Source organism: Eleginops maclovinus, chromosome 3 (assembly GCF_036324505.1).
Source record: "Eleginops maclovinus isolate JMC-PN-2008 ecotype Puerto Natales chromosome 3, JC_Emac_rtc_rv5, whole genome shotgun sequence".
Classification (NCBI taxonomy): domain Eukaryota; kingdom Metazoa; phylum Chordata; class Actinopteri; order Perciformes; family Eleginopidae; genus Eleginops; species Eleginops maclovinus.
In genome coordinates, this window is record NC_086351.1 from 4,988,593 (window position 1) to 5,007,464 (window position 18,872).

Genomic DNA, 18,872 nt, shown 5'->3' on the forward strand with positions numbered 1-18,872 from the left:
TAGAGCCAGGTGGGAGCAAACCTGCACAACCTTCAGGAGAGTAATAACAGCTCAGATCTGTAGATGTAGGTTAGCTGATGTTGCCACTTACAGGACAGAAAAAGTGACGGTTGCTGCAATTGCTTCCACTCTTGTTGCAGATAAGGGCACAGGTTAGATTGGAACCACAGGTCTGGGGTTGCAGGGCTGAAAGTGCTTTTACATATTGCTCGGCAGTTGTGTAATATTAGTTAGAAGTCGTTGCTGGCACTTGGCATCCATAACACCATGTATCCGTGTTAATTAATGTCAATAATATATCTTACTTTTTAACTTGTTTATCTTCCTCATACAGTGCATTCATCTCTTTGCACAGAGTAATTGGCAAGCACAGCATGCAAAGGGAAGGCGAGGGCTGCTTTAATTGAGTGATATGACATTTTCAGCTTTGGAGTTATTCCTTAGCCTCCAGATAGTTTGCTCTGTATTAGCAAACAGCCAGTTCTATCTCCCACAGTCTGGACCAAGTGGTAATTTGTGATGTCCCTCCCATGGAGAGCGCTGCAAACGAAAAACTAGAAAACATTGGAGCAAAAAGGGTCCGTGACATCACAGAAGACGATTTTCTGCTCTACAATTTATGGTGCTGCTAAATCTTAAGCTCAGTTTGATAGAAAAAGTTCAGAGAGAGTTTGCAAAGTCAGTCTCAATGGAGCGGCTCCAGGCTCTTCATTGATACAACATAACAGATGTCTTGGTTCTCTCATTTCCAGCTTTGAGGAAGAGTGTTGTTAATTTTCCCAAGCAATTATCGGACTATCCTTTACCAGAATGTATTCCTTCATTCTCTTTGCAAATGCTTGTTTTATCCCTCTGTAAGCCTATTTCTAATTAGTGTCTGGCCCTTTTATAATGGATCTTATTAGGTTTTAATCATTATTGTTTTCCTCGCTGTGAAGCACTTGTTCACTCTTTTGAAATCTACTATGCAAATGAGGCTTAATGTAAAACTCAAAATTAGTTTAAGGAAGGCTATTACATTGAGTAGTGCTGCGCTTTTAGTCAGTGATAGACAGGCTAAATGCTACAATTGTACACAGCGTAAACACTGCAATTCAGCCTTAGAGTAATAACCAAAGATTGGAAACGAAGAGTGAAAACGCATCAGCTTTCTAAATTGTGCAGCCGTGGACATCAGAGCATTGAGCGACACTCGCCAACCCTGTGATGCACAAAGAATAAAGAAAAGCGAAGATGAAAAAGTTAAACATGCAACAATTTCCCCTTTTGTTATTCAAGAAAGAATGAAATCAATGGAGAGAAAAATTCTGATAATAACAAATAACGCTAATAACAGCCTGTGGGTGACAGTGGCTCGATGCCCATAGATTCTCATGGGTTACTCACTTTGTATCGACTTGACTGTGAATCCTCTCCCTCACTCTCCATTTCTATTTTATTTCATCCCTATCTCCGCTCCTTTGTGTTGGCCCTCGCTCACGTAGGGAATGGTACACACTTCCCTGATGTAACAATCGGCCATCTCCCGGCATCATTCATCACAACACGGCCACTACAGTACTGATATTGGCTTTGTGTTTGCGTGACTGAGTGGAGGAGGAAAAGAGACTGAGAGAAATAGTCTAAAATAGCTTCAAAATGCGGCAGGCGGGAAAATATAATACAGACAGAGACAAAAATAAAACACAGGGGACCGAGAGAGTGGCCCGAAGCGATGGAGTCAGTCCACTTGTCCTGGAAGTACACCACACTAATCTCTCCACACAACCCCCAAATAATGTCCCCTCCACCGGATGGCGACCAGGGCATTGTCAAAGAGCGGCTCCCCCCAGATAGGTAAATCATTCTTCTCTATCCGCACTAAATGGCAACTAAATGTCAGACTTCTGTTCAAGTCCAAGTTCACCTTTATTGTCCTGGCTCATTTGCATGCTGAGGAGAGTTGGCAACGGTGAAAGAAAGAGGGATATGGACCACTGAAGAGAAAGGGTCCATTTGCTTAGTTCCACTGCTCTATTACAGCTATCAGTCCCCACAATCTCATAAAACACACCCCTGGCTGGTTGCTCACTTGCAAAACAGGCCGCCTAATTCACAGCACTTACAGCAGCGCCTCTATTTGGGCAGTTAGTGTGGAATGGCTCGGCAAAGAGAGGTCTCAGTTTGTTAGCCTGATATCTGGGCACCAGATGGGCGATGGGCAGAAATGGAAGAGTTCTACAGCGCGTGATGGAGCCGACACGGAGGTAGAGAGCCAGTCAGAAGCAATTCACGCTCCCAGAAAATGTCCCCAACGAGACTTTCCAGTGCTAACAGGAGCCAAATTAGTTACGGAAAGCCATCTATACTTTGTATCTTACCTAACCCTTGGATCGTTTCCTAATGCTATCGGCGTCTTCGTCTCTTATTACTTCCCTATTCTCTCTGTTGCTGTGTCTTTTCTTTACCTTCCACCCGGCGTCACAAAAATAATGGAGGGGGAAGAATCACTATTATTTTTATCCTTTCTCATTTTTCTCTTTCATTCCACCCCCCGTCTTCTTCCTCGCTGTGATTAAGCTTCATCATGCTTCCTGAAAGGGTGCAAGTCCATTTCTCGTGGGAGAGCATAGGGGGCAGCTCTGTTTAAATACTTAATGGAACTTACCAGCAGAGCTGATCTGATGGAATTGGGGGGAAAGTTGAAAGTAAGGTTTCACAAAAGCAGCAACCTCAAATACCTAATTAAGGTCGCTTCGTGATCTAGGAGACTAACGAGTGAAGAAAGGGTGTGTAGAACAAGAATATTTGAATGCTGGAGCAGCGGAAACTCAAGGCTGCTCTTTAAACTTCAAAATGTTTGTTCAGATCTCGGCATGCATCAGAAAAACTTCACTGACTACAACTCTGACGTAGGGAGCATGGGAGTCTTGATTGCTGAATCAATACAAGTGCTCAAAATGGTAAGGATTTGTAAAAATCAATGTGTTCAAGTGGAAACTTTCACATAGAAAAGTGTCATGCCATGTGTCAAACACATACATATTAATGCTTCTGAATTCCACATTTGTTGTTGTTCTTAGTAGTTTAAGCATCCGTTATCTACATATACACCATTGATGTGGAAAAATTACCCTCTTCCAGTTATGTGGATACTTAACTCCAGTTTTGACATTCATTTTTGTGACCTATCTACTACTTAGTACGATTAGCACTTGAATTTATTTGCCATTTCACTTATTGGAAAGATGATGAATATTCAGTCGTGTTAAGGCTGTGTGTGTGACCTTAATAGTCCTAGAAAATGAGCAGTTCTTCATCTTTCACAAGCTAAAACGCAATGAGACAAATACAAACACTGTAATATTTCAAACAACCATTTTAGCCTCCCATGCTGTCCTCATTTCAACTCAAATAAATCCAACTCAACTGAATGCTTGACTTGAAGTTCAAACATATGGCCTGCGTAACAATATCAAATTGAGATTAAAATAATGATTAGTAAGAGCATATATTGATTAACGTTTGGAACTCAGCCGCACTCAATTAGAGCAGCTTGAGTAAAGTTAGCTCAGCAAACAGACTCTCCGAAAGTCTAAATCATGCTGGGTTAATTAGCATCTGTCAAACTACAGCAGAACAATCTAAATCGTAAACCCAGAAAATAATATTTTTAAAGCAGCATGTCAGAAAGACTGAGTGGGCAGACCATTCAGTAAAAGCATCAGATCTTGGGATGTAGATACAAAAGAAAAGCCAAGGTCCTCGGATAATAGGTCAGCGGGTGCTCTGTTAAAAGGGCTTTAGGGTTTTTGATCGGCCTGCCAAACTGTTTGGTCACTTTAACTGTGTTTAAGCTATGGCAAGAAAAGGCTCCATACCAGCATGTGGAACTCTATGATGGAGGAACAATGGTGTCAATTGAGGGCTTGAGGAAAAAAATATTACTCACATTTTTTGCTCTTTAGAAAAGAATTATACATGCTGTGTGAGAGCCTTTCCTGACAACATGGAGGCGATCAACTCTTTTTTGTATGTTGAATAATACATTGTAAAGAGCAAATAATTAACATAATGCTAAAATGGTTGGCACTCGTGTAGCAAGAAAGACTTTTGTTACACGACGGATATCCTGCAGGACAGCTATGCACTGGATGATTGGTATAAGAACGTACTAAGAACCCTACCTCTGGAAAAACTGACCTACAGCCTCCATGATAATGCAAATGTATTTAGTAAATCATGCATGGCAACCACTTTTGGACATGTTAAACCCCTCTGGATTGGACTTTATTCTAACTGATTGATAACATTGGAAGTGGCTCAAATGTGATGTCACACTATGGGAACGCTGCAGTGGCTCAGTCAGTAGGGACTTGGACTGGGAGCTGTAGGGTCGCTGGTTCAAGTCCCTGAACAGATTAAAATATGGAGTGTGGCCTTTTAATTGGAAAGGTCCCAGGGAACCACAGTGCATGTTTACAGGTCTTGTGTGTGGATGTGTTTAATTGCAAAATAACACCAGAGTGAAGTACTGAATATCCCCTCTGGGTTTAATAAATGTGTAACTCTTGCTGTTTTAGAGCTTATGTACATATTTGGAACTGGTGATTTGTGTAATTGTTGAATAGGATATTCTAGCTGTTTATTAATGATGTAGTATAACATGGAATGAGGCTGAATTTGCCCAGTCAATCACTGGTCTACTGTTACTGTACTGTATCAGGTGTTGCCTTGGCATTCGGTATCATTTTGAACCCTAATCAAAGCATTCATTGGGTTGTTGGCTGACATGGTCTCTTCATCTTAAGCAACTAAAGAGTTTGAATATAATAATAATAATAATAATATATTTCATTCATATAGTGCCTTTCAAGAGACAGACAAGAAAACAAACAGAGTAAATAATAAAGTAAAATAAATGAATAGCAGTAGGAGTGGAAGCAGGGGGACTGTGATGGGTTAGGGGTCAAAGGAATATGTTCAAATTCCCCCTCTTGCTCTTTAAAGTAAACAGCTATTTTACACCGTAGCCTTAAGCCCGGGCTCCCGTCTTAAGAAGTTATCACAACGATTACGCAAAGGGCATAAATACCTATTGCTACATCACAAAACGTATTGCAAAAATTTTGCTCCAATTAAGCAGCTCCACACACATTTCAAAGGCAATGCTTAATATCCTTGATCATTGTTCTTTTGCTCTGAGGTTGCCTAGCAGCTCTAAGAGAAAATCTGGCAAAGGTAGCCGCTTTTGCCCTTAATTAGTTCAGAGAAACAAGTACTGTTAGTCTACCCTGAGGCTTCAATGAAAACCATTATAAAATTGGTTACAAAAATAATTTGCCATAAAGCCACTTTTAAAAAAAATCCTGTGAATGCCAAGGTTATGCTCTAATGAGGAGCTGTAATAAGTTCTGATCTCATCACAGGGGTTAAAAATGGATTATGCAGAGAGCTTTGAACTGTGCTTTTAAAACAGTTAAAGCAGTCACACTGTTAGGGCAGAAAGAAAAACCATCATCTAAATTAACTCCGGGGTTATCTGACTTTTTAATGTGAAATCGCTTCAAAGGCAAAGCGAGGACATTTGCAAGAAGAAAAATGTAAAGTGCAAGTGTTAGTGAGTCATTGCTAATGTGCTTAAAAGGCTGGCTTCAAATGGAACTGAGGGCAAAGGCAGAGACGTAGATGGATTAAGTTTGTCTGCAGAAGCAAGCGTGCACGCAGATACACACCTCGCGTGCCGTTGAAGAAGAGCGTCTGCCGGCGGGGATTCTGGATAACCACGATTGATCCATCGTAGTTCTGCAGGCGGCAGGAGATCTGGGCCGTACCTCCCTCCAAGACTGTCACATTCTCCGCCTGCACTGCCTGACAACGGGCTGAGGAAGAGAGAGATAGACGTTAATATAGTGTGCAACAGGGAGGGTGACGAAGAGGAAGAAAAAGAGGGGGGACAAACTAGGAACAGATGCAGAGAAAAAACATGTTCAATTTGCACCGCACTTGAGATAGAACCTTTCAAAAGAAGGTACTTAAAGCATCCTTCATTTACTCGCCATTTGTCATATGGAGACAACAAGGGAGAAATGGAGAGGGGGAGTAAAAGAGAGGAGGAGACAGAGTGATGAAAAGATTGAGAGCTTGAAAAAAGGACTCAACAAGTATAAGAGACTCTTTATGAACAATATGTTCTTATGATTATAATAGGGATGATTATAATTACTGCTATTCATCTCTTTACGTGCACACATACAAACAGGCCTCCTGCCTCTGGCTGGGTAGAATCACTAGAGAATGCATCAACACACACATTTGAATACAAGATGCCTTATTAAGTCTCTAAGTGGCTGTCGGTCTTGGAAGAAGCCACACACACATACATGGACTCACACACGATGTTTGGCTCACAAAAAGACACACAAGCTGATCAGACTTTGGACCTGCGGCCCTGCCACCACCTGTGTGTTTATTAATAGTTAAAACTGTGGTCTTTCCATCATCGCCTCAGTATGAAAAAGCTTGGCAAGGCGCAGAGCATTGAGACCGTGTCGGCAGCCACCGATGCACTTCACTCATTCTTAATTCCATTTCTCATCCAGGTGCGAGCTAAACCAATTGATTACGCGCCATTATCCCAATGTAATGGCTCTTATTACAGGTATTTGGAAGTTGCTAGAGGGAGGTAAATCACTCAACATTTTTTGGGACACCTGTGTGAATATTCGTGTGTGTGCAAATGCTCCAACAGAATGTGGATGCATGCACACACAGAAATATGCGGCGCGACACAGATACTCCCGGAAACTTTTGTATATTAGCTTTCAAACTAAGTAGCCCGGCCACTAAACCCCAAATGTTCAACATGGGGGCTGAGAAAACAGCGGGGAGCCTCTTTCATGTTGCTGACAGTCAGTAATGAGGAAGTTGATTATGATCTGATTGGAGCGCCCTTTCTGTTTGTGGGTCAGGCCGTTGCCACAGCTCGGCTGACTCACACCTCCCGCTGAGCACAATGGACACCGAGCTGCATCGTTTGAATTCAAATGATGTATGCGCAATTAGCCATAAGGCTCCAGCCAGCAGTGGAATGTGATTGCCTTGAAGAGAGGACCAGCTTGTTGGCCTCCCCAAAATAGTATTTACCAATTTGCATTCCCCCTTCTCCCTGGCAAAGTGTTTGCTGTTGGGAGGATTTAGAGAACAACATCAATATCAAAGCACGATGATAAAGCAGGCAATAAGAAGTGCCGATAAAGACGACGGGACTGTATATATTTCACTGCTGTGGCCAGCAGCGCCTCTGAGCTCTGAACACCTTGAGAAGGCAGGAAATGTTGTGAGACAAACAGATGGTGGCTGCCATAGCAGAAGTTGCTGACTTGACTGCTTTGGGCCAAAATGAATGTCTATATCTGCAGCCGGGTGTGTCCTGAGATTTAGGTTGTGCACACACATGCACAATAGGTGAGCATGTGCAGGGCTTGGCATATTGCAATTAAGGCGCTTTGACATCATCTGATCCTGCCAACTTCATCCAAATTTAATTTTCCCCTCGATTTTAATCTCTTTTAATGAAATACTCAAAGCCTACATATTCATCACATCAGGGGAAACAGAAAGACAGTGGATATTGAACGGAAGACAGAAAGAAACCAAGAGGGGATAAAGACAAAGGGGCCGCTAATACTCCACGGAACAGAAAATCTTCACAATTAACACTAATTGTAGTCATTATTGCTCCCATTCTCTGCATCAATATTAGGATTCATATCGGGGGCCATCAAGGCCTGTCTCCGTCATCCCAATTATTTTACTAATGGCTGTTATAACACATCACCAGGGCAACCGGGCTAGGCCTCCATTGTTTTAAGCAGTGTTACTTGTAATAGTCCTGCTGTGCATCCTGGCCAAGTCAGAGCATCGTCTGTGTGTGATTAGTGACCCGTCAGAACCAACAAAATGTGAACATTCAATGGTGAGCGACTCCAGACAAAGAATGGGGTCCAAAGATTGCCTATGTGCGGAGGCCAGAAAAGCTAATTAGCTGTTCATTTGTACACCCACTTCATCTGACAGCTGTCACCCCTTCAAAGGAAATAAGCTGCAGTGGCGTAGCAGTCAAGTGCAAAGAAAAAGCGACAAAGAAGAAAAAAATCATCCACCGCTGCAGCAAGCCGAATGGCAGGCATCCGCTGTCGCCCGCTGAGAGATGCCACCCAGAAACACCTGCTGGCAGCTGGTGGATGATCAATCTGGGCGAGGAAAACAGAGGGATAGAGAGAAGGTGAAGGGGGTGAGGACTCTAACCAGGAAATGATAGCAGAGAGTTAGGAAGCGATAGTCTGGGAATAATAATACCAGCTGGTGGGGGCTGGACGAAAACATACGCAAGAGGACGCTTATTCCTCTCTCGCTCGTAACGCAGCTGGGTAAAAGCACTTTAGCTTGAATGTAGGTTTTATAGGCTGCCATTCACATCAAGGCCACGAGTCTGTGATTCTGATCACCGGCATAAGTATAGAACACACAGGGAGGGAAAGAGAGGGGGGGGAGAATCAACTTCTGTGACAGAGGTATTAATCTGGCCTCCATTAAATCCTGTGAATATAATAAAATACTCCACAAGCGTTGAATCATAGTAAGAGAGAATGCTGAGAGCAATCGATACCATGGTAGTGCACCGACTGCTATGATCAACAGAGAGATAAAACAGTACAGGGGAACAACAACAATCACTTCTCTCTCCAACCAAGCGGGGGCAGTATTTCATAGCAGTGAATAGGTCCTTTGCATCACTTGAAATGCCTCCACCCTGGCTGTCACCCGTTAAAAAAAAAAAAAAAGGAGCCTTTATTTACTACAGCAATAGAGATCCGAGGAAGGGCCATCATTTCAAAACACATAAACAAATAAATAAATAATAGACGGGCAAATTCATAAGACAAGGCTGTTCTGGGGCCCTTCCTAATGGTCTCACAATGGAGTTGAGTTATAAGCCGAAGGAGGCTGGGGAGAGAGGGACACAGGGAGGGGATGAAGGGAGGAGTGGAGAGTTAAAAGTGGGGGATTTGGGAGGTAGCCAGGTGGACTGCTGGCTCACCCTTGGTCACGGTAAATTCTAGAAACTGCCTCAGTGGTGCAGGGTTAGCAGGCTGAATTACCGCCTTGCTGCGCCCCCTCTCCTCCGGTTTCACTCTGCCCTTATTTCTCTCTCCCCATGTCTCACAGAGTGAAGAGAGGAGATGATACGACCAATAGACAAGCCACAGAAGAGATGAGCTGTCTCCATTTGCCCCAAACAAGCCCCCATGTATCCTTGAAGTAGTGCACTCACTGTCTCCCTATTCATTATCTCTGATTATCTTACAATTGGAAGCGGGCCAAGAGCTTGTGTTTCTTTTGCATGCAGGCCACGGATTTACAAGGGAGTTGATGCAGGAGAGTACAATGCACAACCCGGCGTGCTATTACTGCTTTAATTAAAACAATAACAGCAGCTCGTAGTTTCCACTCTTATGGGGTCGTTCGTTGGCAACTTCTCCATCTCTACCCCATCTGGATGTACATTTTTCCCGTTATCCCCCGAGTCAGCGAGGCGAGCCGGTTTCCACAGTATGTATGCAAATTAAGTATGCAATGTTTGTGTGTGTGTGTGTCTGCCTGTGTGTGTGTGGGTGTGTGTGTGTGTGTGTGTGGATGCACACTTGCTTCAGGTTAATCACAGAGCTTTGCAGTGCACTGACTCTCTAAAATAGCTGACTTTGACTGTTTTTCTCCTCCATAACTCCCTTATGCAGACCCACCACTCTCCCCCAATCCCTCTCTCCCCCCTTTTCTTATCCCAGTCTAAAATTATCACTCCATCTCTCGTAGGGAGCCAACACTCTGCCAATCAAATCCAGTGCAAAGAAGAAGAAAAAAAGACTCCCTTTATAAATAATACATAATCCTTTACAAATCTCGCTCTCGTCTCCCTCATTACCTTCTTTCTTTCACTTTCTCCCGTCCTCCTTTCCTTCCCTTTATTAAACAAACCACAACCCCCCCACACACTTCCACTTAGTCCACATCTCATGATTCTCTCCACCCGTTGCCTCCGTGTCTAATCTCATTCTCACCATCTTCCTCTTTTCTCCTTTTATTTAAACCCACAGTCTCTCCATCCCTCTCCTCCCCATCTTCTGCCTGATCTAATCCTATATTCCTCCTCCCTTCGTCAATCCCTCTTCCTCCTCCGTATCTTCTCCCTTATCTGTTATTGCATTGCTCATCAGGCATCTTCCTCTGTCCTAAAGCTCCTCTCCCTCTCTCCTGGGAGAATTGTTGCAACTCTTTCTTTCTTTCTCTCTCCCGTTAGTTGCTGTCTCTTCGCCCCATCTTTTCATCCCTAATTTACTTTCTTCATGTTGTCCCCCCCCCTCCACCCATTGCAATAGTTTCCTTCCAAGCTGCAATAGGCTTTCTCTGCCATGCAATCTCTCTTTCTTTCTCTTCTTCTGACTCAGTGGGAATCTTTTCCTGCCTCTATGCTGGTTCCATCTCCACACTCCCCTTCCCCAAATTTGATTTGTTCTGCAGCTCAAGTCTGCGGCATAATCGCGCTGTTTTTATAGTGTGCCGGGAGAGTGGAAGGGAGGGAGCAAGGGGAAAAAAGTGAGAGGAGTGAATGGGACAAGAGGACAAAATAAACGAGTGGAGCGGGAGACTGAATCTGGCAGTTTCTTCTCCCTCTTTTAACTTATTCTCTAATTTAGAATCTTCTATTGCAAGTTATGAAGCTCAAGCCTCTCTCAACTTTCTCTATCTATCTTTTTTGACAACCTTTCTCCCCCTTTGTCAGGAACGTCACCCTCTCTCCATCGCTCAGCAATGTACTTTGAGCATGATCTCTGGTCACACTTAACCTCTCATTAGAAACATTTACGCTCAATTATTGTTCCTATTCCACATCTATTTTTAAACACTCTGACTCGGCACTCACACTTTCTCCATCCTCAGCATTAAAAATCGTCTTCCTCTCATCCCCTTTGTCCTATCACCCCTGTCCCCGCTGTAACAAGGCTTGTTTTGACCTTCGTCTCTTTATGCCCTTTGGTGTGTTTCAATCACCTTGCCCCTCTCTTGTCCCGTCCCCTCGTCTCCCCTTTCGCGCTGCATTGCATCTCCCTGAGCGCTCTCCTCTCCCATTACTTATTCTGCTCTCTTGTTCACCTCTTCTTACCCTTCACCAACCACCATCATCCGCTCTCATTCCTTCTATTTCCTGTCTCCCAGTTTTTTTCTTCTTCCTGACAGTTAAAGCTGGTTTGCTCTATCTGCTGTGAAGCCTTTTATGGCCCGGGTCTGTCACAGCCCCAACAACAGTGTGACAATGGCCACCACACACACCCCAACAGCGGCTTAAAGGAAATTTACAGGGCTATTACGTGACGGCTACCACACTAGGGATTCACCACAGCCAAAGGAACTGGTCTTAACACCCCCTTCCAAATCCACCACATGGCTTACTTCCCTTTCGTGTGTTTCTGTGTGTGTGGTGCAAATGAATGTGTGTATGGGAGAAGTGTGCGTGATTCTGTGTTGACTGGGAGTTTATGTGAAAGGCCTAACACAGAACTGCCCTACTGGCATGAATTACATAACCCCGCTGACTGCCAAAACACAAACTTGTTCTTTCTCTGCATCCCTTACTCCCCCATTGTCACCCCCGCACAGCATCCCCCTCAACATCCCACAAAACACAATGTCCTTCTGTTGATCTAATATGCAAAAACTGAATTGAGATTTTGGCTGGCACAGAAGGGGAGGTACTGTGCACAGCAGCACCGTACTTGTTTACCAATGAGCAGAGGGAAGAGAACATCTCCCTGTATTAGATGCAAAATAATAATAATGACAGGAAGTATTAATAGCGACTCTGCCTCTGATCCTACTGCACTCATGTAACACTTTTTCTCTCTATATCTTCCTTGTCTTCAATCATTCTTATGACTCTTGGTGTCATATCTCGACCTAATGTAGTTTTTTATTTGAGACCCAGTCTGTTGTTTTATCTCCGTATCCCTCCTCTCCATCTCTGTCTTTCTTGCACACACAGAGACTGCGTTGTTCTCCATCTCTGTCTCGATATTTCTCTTTTTCTGCCTCCGCTGCTCCCTCACATCTACAGTGCAAGTTTCTAAATTACCAGATTATTCTTTCCTTGTGTCAGTCTTTCTCTCTTTCAATATATACTGGTGTCTTGCATTGAACTTTTTTACACCCATTCTCTTTCTCTTTGACAACTTCTCCATTTTGTTCACTCTCCCACTGGGGTTCAACTTTCTTTTATTATTTTCTTCAAACAAGGGCTGAGAAAGGTTTCACAGTCACCATAATATCTCTCTTACTCTCTGTTTTCAATCGAAAACCGCGTTTCCCCCTATCACCACCTCCTGGGCATATGCTCTTGTCTTCCTATTCTCTCTTTTCTTAATCTTAATTACCAATTCTAACTTAATTATCAGCGATTTAAACAATTCATTTGAAGCTCTCATTTCGTCAATGCATCTCAAGCTTGTCTCCCCTTGATCGTGTGCTGGGCATTGACTGGATCTCATTCTGTATCAATTTACACCAATTACAGTAGTGGCGTACACACAGATGCGCTCTCTTTTTATATAGCGGAGGCATCATATTCCAACACTTAAAGATATATCTGCAGGGAGTTTAAATTACAAAGAACAAGGAGCTTATGCTATCACTAAATTGCCACTTCCTAGCTGTAATATGATACGAGTGCGTGCATGTGAACACTACAATATGTGCTTGTTCCCCCTGACATATTTGGGGGTTGATGAAACTTTTAGAAACAATACTGCACGTCTCATTAAATCTGTATAGGTGTGCACATGTGTGTGTTCATGTGTGTATGACTTACGAGTAACGCAGAGCAGGACCAGGACCAGGCAGCGTAGGGCCAGAGAGAAGGGGGTAGGGAGGACGCCAGAGAGGACAGAGCACCGGACAGGCCTCATTGTGTATTTAGAAGCTGTGTGTGTATGTTTGGGTGTGTGTGTGGATGTGCACGTTTGATCAATGCCTCCTCTGTGACCCTGCCTGCACTGCTAAAGACAAACCAGTCCACAAACAAACGCGCGCACACACACTGTGTGTGTCCTCAACTGTAATGCTGCAGACACGTGCGCTAACTGCCCAGCTTTACTTCATTGCTATCAGACAGAAGTTGTTGTTTGAGGACACTTAAAGAAAGGACTCTTATGTGCTACACTGGAACACACCACATGCAAAGAAGCTACTTTAGATGCTTAGTCACATAGAAATGAATTGTAGCCAGGGCTTGCACGCAATCCAGTAGACTGTTGGCTAGAGCTCAGGGCGCTAACAGAGCTAGCGATTAAGACACTATATCACAATACACACAGTGACAAGCACAGAGCAACAGCGAGTACCAGTGTTGACTTTAACACCTTGTGCTGCTTAAAAATAACTTGTGACTTCCATTGTTTTAAACCCATACAGTGCAGAGGCTTGGCTGCTCAGTTCCATCAAAGCAAAACGACAACAAAGCAAACACTGCTAGGCTACCTATTTTTTCTAGTGCTCTGAGCCTCCTGAGACTAGTGCCTGAGATCAATAAACCACAAAAACCAATACCAAATGTGACCAAAGCAGACATGAAATACTATGCTCTTTACCAGAGAGGGAATTCAGTAATGTCAGCTGTGATATTTAATCAAATGAGGGACAACTTAATTAGCTCATCAGTAACTATGGGCTACACTGCAGTGTCAAAGTTGGAGCTTAGCTAGTTCAGCGCCCTTCACATCAGCCACACAATTAACCACGACAACAGTCTGCCTGTCTCGTGTAGGTCAAACCGCACAGGTCTAAGGAAGAGAAAACATCAATAATACAATATCTCAGTTGGATACAGGCTGAGTCAAGTGAATTTCTACCGATGTTGACTGAGTGCTAACTTTTGAAATAGAGCTACCTACATTGCCGTGCCCTCGAGGACAGAGAAATCTAGGGCAACATTGTTCATTCTTGAAGACATTGTATTTTAATGAGTAAAACAGGGTTTCCTGCACTTCTCACTCAACAAATCGCCGGGCAGGAGTCAATGTTCCCTTTGAGCTATAACCAAACCGGCCAGGTCTCTGGAGAGAAACACTATCTCACTACAACTCATCTGGAGATAGCGAAGGTTAAACAAAATCCATTGAGCTCGAGCGCTGCTCTATAAAGACAGAGAGTGGAAGTGCTTGCCCTGTGTAGAATAACCAACCTGCGAGGAGCACACAGCAGTCAGACGCTTTAGTTTCAGATATTACACATTTCAGTCTGCTACTTTACCCCAGAGACTTGCGCATTACCCACACAAGGTATCTACCATTATTCGCCTGAATGATAGAACTCTTTTGATACGCTATCATGTACACACTGTAGCGTAAATGGACAGTGACTTTACATGGTAATTCTAGACTCCTCAGAATAATCACAGCCTATCAGAAAGTGTAATCGTGCAGCATCGACCTGCCTTACTCTCCCTTTCGAACATGCTCCACCGGGTGCACTCCAGATGAACACACACTCATACACACTGATCTGAAAGTCTGCTGTGTTTAAGGTCCGGACAGAGCTCCTCTGATTGTCAGGATCTAATGCATCGTCGCTCTCTAGGAGTGTGTTTGTATATATGTGTTTAATGTGTGTGTTTGTAGTGAAGAGACAAAGCGGGATGAGCTTCGCGGCACACCTCACTGAGCACTATCTGATGGAATAAAGAGCGGGTGTCATCCTTAGATTACTACACACTCTCCCTCCCTGCGTCACTGCAGACACAATGAGCTCTAACGGCGATGGCCCCGACACTTCTGGCGAGGCAGAAAGTGGATCATCGCCAATCTTCCCCACAGCGCTGACTTCACCGGTCAACTGGCTGACGCTGAGAAAATTACTGTGTGTTGGTGAACACCAGCAACAGGTCTAGCAGGTCTGAGACCTGGCAGCAGACAGACTGCAAAATAAAGTCTATTCAGTTGTTCAAATTGATTTCCTCAAATTGTGTTTGGTTTATCCGTTCTGCCCTCTTCTTCTGTCCGCTTCCCTCAATCCAGTACAGGCTTGTTAGTTCCTTAAAGTTTGTCCTCCTTTCGCTTCACTTCTTTCCTGTTGATCTATAAAAATAGCTATATTCCCAAAAGTGGTAGTGTGTTCATCACTTCCTTCTGTCTATCCGTTTTCTGTCTGACACTTGTTTATATAACCCTGGCCACCCTCCCCTTGCTTAGTATGTGTGTGTGTGTGTCAATGTGGGATCAGTGTCTGCATATTTTGCATACTATTTTGTGAAGGTTAGAGATGAGTGTGTGTGGATGGAAGCAGCGACAATGGTCCTCTTTCAGGTCGACAAACAGTGGCGGCGTGTGTCCCTGAATGTGCTCGTCTGTCCAGTGCTGACTGAAGCAGAGTGTACATTTAGCTGTCTGTTTGGCCCTTTTCACTTGCTACTGCCCATTAATTTAAACCATGCAGGCGCGCACAGAGGCATCATAGTGCTCTTTATGTTAAAAGGCCATTTTTACGGCTGTAGGGATGCGCACGGCTGTCTGCTGACAAGGACTTTGAATTACAAATGCCACACATAAATATGTACAAAGTGAAAGTGGATACAGCAAATATAAACGTGACTGTAACAGTGTTATGAATTATGCTGAAGTGAACCTGGCTCAATAAAATACATCACCTCACTGATGAAACAGAAATTATTGCTAAGAGCTACACCAACCTGCCAGTATATTTTGCATCAGCACCCTGTGCATAATGCTATTCTTTTGTTTGTGATCATTGCCACATGTACTAACATTACTGCTATTGGCAATAAAAGTGGCCAATGGTGGAGGCTAACGACAGTAGACTCTGTGTCTGTGACTTTCATTGTCCTGTAAAATGTGAAAGGCAGCACAGTCTTGCTATGGTAATCGCGCCTGTGCTTGTTCTTAATCAACTGATCATAAACTATGACTCCTAATCTGCAACGCGCTGTATTTACAAACATCTTTATGCATTCAATTTGAAACATGCTGTTCCCTATTATCAAGTCAAATAAAGTCAAATGTATTTATCAAGTGCTTTTAACAAAATAGGGTCATCACAAAATGCTTTATAGAGCAACAAAGGGCATAATTACAGACCAAAAGAAAAACACATGCAAACATCGCACTACTGGTGAGTGTGTGTGTGTGTAGATGTGTGTCAGAGTCCCTGTGTGGGCAACCCCCTGATGGGTGTATTTGTTTTTGTCGCAGTGTGTGCGGAAGGAAGGGAGGTAATGGCAAATTGTGTCCCCCATCCTCTCTTCCTCTTTTTCACTCCCTCTCTGTCTCTCGCTCTCTCTCATCCAAATCAAATTTTTAATGGGCTTCATTGGTGCCACCGTGGAATAAGTGTTGCCAAAGCACTTAAGGGGCTTAAGTCAGCGGCGTGCTGAAAATATTAAGCACTCAAACAGCCTTACAAGGATCCCTGCCTGCTTAAGAATGCCAAGGAGGTCGTGCCAGCATTTAATACCATTCGTATTAAAGCGCTCCGACACGGGAGAGGAACAGAAATATAGATATATACAGTATGTACCCCAGCTGTGAATAGATGGAGAGATGGAGGCTGCTGGGAAAGAATGGAAAAGAAGCTCAGGGTGGAAGAGGGAGGTGAGGATGAGAGTGCAACTAAAGACAAAGGACAAAGGAGGGGAAAAGGCAAGTGAAAAGTGGTGAGAGTCGCAAGGAAGGAGAGGAGAGGAAATTTGAGGGAAAAAAGAAACAAGCAGTGTAGAGGAGGAGAGATGTGAGGGAATCGGGCCAAGGTGTGGGAGGTACGGGTTGATGGGATAGCTGTGAACCAGTAGCAGAGGGCTAATGCAGCGATTCTATCGGGAGGCTTATCCAAGATTAAATTTCTCTTTGTCCTTAAGGCGCTTCTTGGGTAAGCGGAAGTGTCGAATTTATTTCTTATGTCTCCCTTGAGGTTGTGCGGGTGAGTGGATTGGGAGAATGTGTTCGTTAGTGTGTGCGTTGTGGGGGTTATATGTATATGTGTCTGTGTAGGCGGGAATCTTGAGGGTTTATTAGCTGGCAAAGTGGGAAGGAGGGCACATGTTCCTGAAAGGTAAAGATAAATCAAATGAGCATGTCCTCCAGGTTATTTCAGCACAAGTGAACATCCAAGTATTTAGTGTGGTTAAATTAACGTGGGCATGTGGACTCATACATATAAATGGTCATGAATATAGATTGTGTATATTACGAGTTCAATTTAAACAGTAGTTAAAAGTTTTCTTTCATAACGTTGGTTTTATTAGTCTGCCACATAGTACCACAAAGTTTTAACAGTGTAGGAATTGAGTTTCTTCACTGTCCTCATTGTCTCTCCAGTGTGATCAAAATACACAAGATACTGCAAAACCATAGTACTAGATTTTTGACACACCAGAAATACTAAATTACTTAAATAATTCTTACAAAAACAAGTATTCTGACCCTGGATTAAGTTAATTCACATAATGATTGGTATGTTTAGTCCCTCCCGGACCCTCTGCTCTCCTTCCCCTCTCTTCTTTCTGATTTCTTGTTTCTCTGACTGGTTGTTAATAGCTGGCCTAGAGCCATGCGCTAGCTAATCCAACTGGGTTCGCTCTGAACTCTCTAATTAGAAAAGTCACAGCTCCTCGATCTATGAACACTATCAGTGACTGCATTTTCTAAAGGCTCGGCTCGGGCTACTTCCTGCTCACCTCATGCTCCTGGGCACATGGATCAATAGGGCCGAATCATTTGGGTACATTTCGGCTGACACCAATCGTCTTCCTTCACACCCACATGGGATTACAAAGTTTTGATTTTCTTTATTTTCCACAGTCTGTTGACAGTGGGGCATGGCAGATAAATACAAGTCAATATGTCACATCATGACAGGATAACAAGAATACCAAACAGATATTTCAAGAAACACATTGTTTGGATGTGAATATATAAGCAGGCAGTGTGTTATAAGCCTACACCACGTATCTCCACAGAAAACCAGGACATTAAACCCACTTTCTGGCAGAGAAGAGACTTGGCAGTGTCTTTTCACTGGTTTTACAGTGTGGAAGACAAGACAATAAAGGTGCCATAATACCCATTGTCGACATCCTATTATTAGGCTCATCCAAATACACATCCCTGCATAAACTGTGCATCTAAGGGGACAATGCTAGTTGTTTTTTTGCAACCCTGGCCAAGAATCAAGCAGGCATTTCAGAACAAAACACTCTCATGTGACAGTTCTGTTCAATGAGGACGCTGTTGAAGTTAAAGCAGCTAATTAAAGCTCAATACTTAAAAAGAAGTGCTTCTCGTTTAACTATCAGTCAGAATTTGCTTTATCAGATATTCAGCAAATGCCAGATTTTCTCAAAGGATTTTATCCTGAAGAAAAAACGGATTTTTTTTCCATCTTGGGGCCAAACATAATGTGAGTAAGAGGTGCAATTTGTCTCCTCACAAAAAATCCTGGGGAAGTTTTCATTGCGGAAAAGCTTTAAGACTTTCAGGTCAAAAACATAACTCCTGCTAATTGTTCGAACAAAGAGATGTCTGGAAATCAACCAATTTGGCACAAATATATATAATATAAAGCTATATTAAAGCTATACCACAAAATCAAATCCAACTTTCTAAACAGAACCAAAACCCTCCTCTCCGGTGTCAAAGTCCTACCATCCCCATGTGACTCCTGTGCTATTTAAGACAGTCAAACCTCCTGGACTGGAAAAACATTGCCACTAAACGTAATCACCAGAGCAATTACTTTCCCCACAAAACGAAATTGGCAAAGCAAATTAGTAT

General features: G+C 43.3%; 1 protein-coding gene across 4 annotated transcripts in view; it reads right to left on the bottom strand.

Annotated features, from left to right (window-relative positions):
* The window catches only part of cadm4 (cell adhesion molecule 4), a 142,122-nt gene that overhangs the window by 24,021 nt on the left and 99,229 nt on the right, over nucleotides 1–18,872 (bottom strand). For all 4 annotated transcript variants that reach the window (XM_063879073.1, XM_063879071.1, XM_063879074.1 and 1 more), the window contains exon 2: nucleotides 5,715–5,861. In XM_063879073.1, coding sequence (XP_063735143.1) covers nucleotides 5,715–5,861 — 147 coding nt within the window. The remainder of the gene's footprint in view (nucleotides 1–5,714; nucleotides 5,862–18,872) is intronic.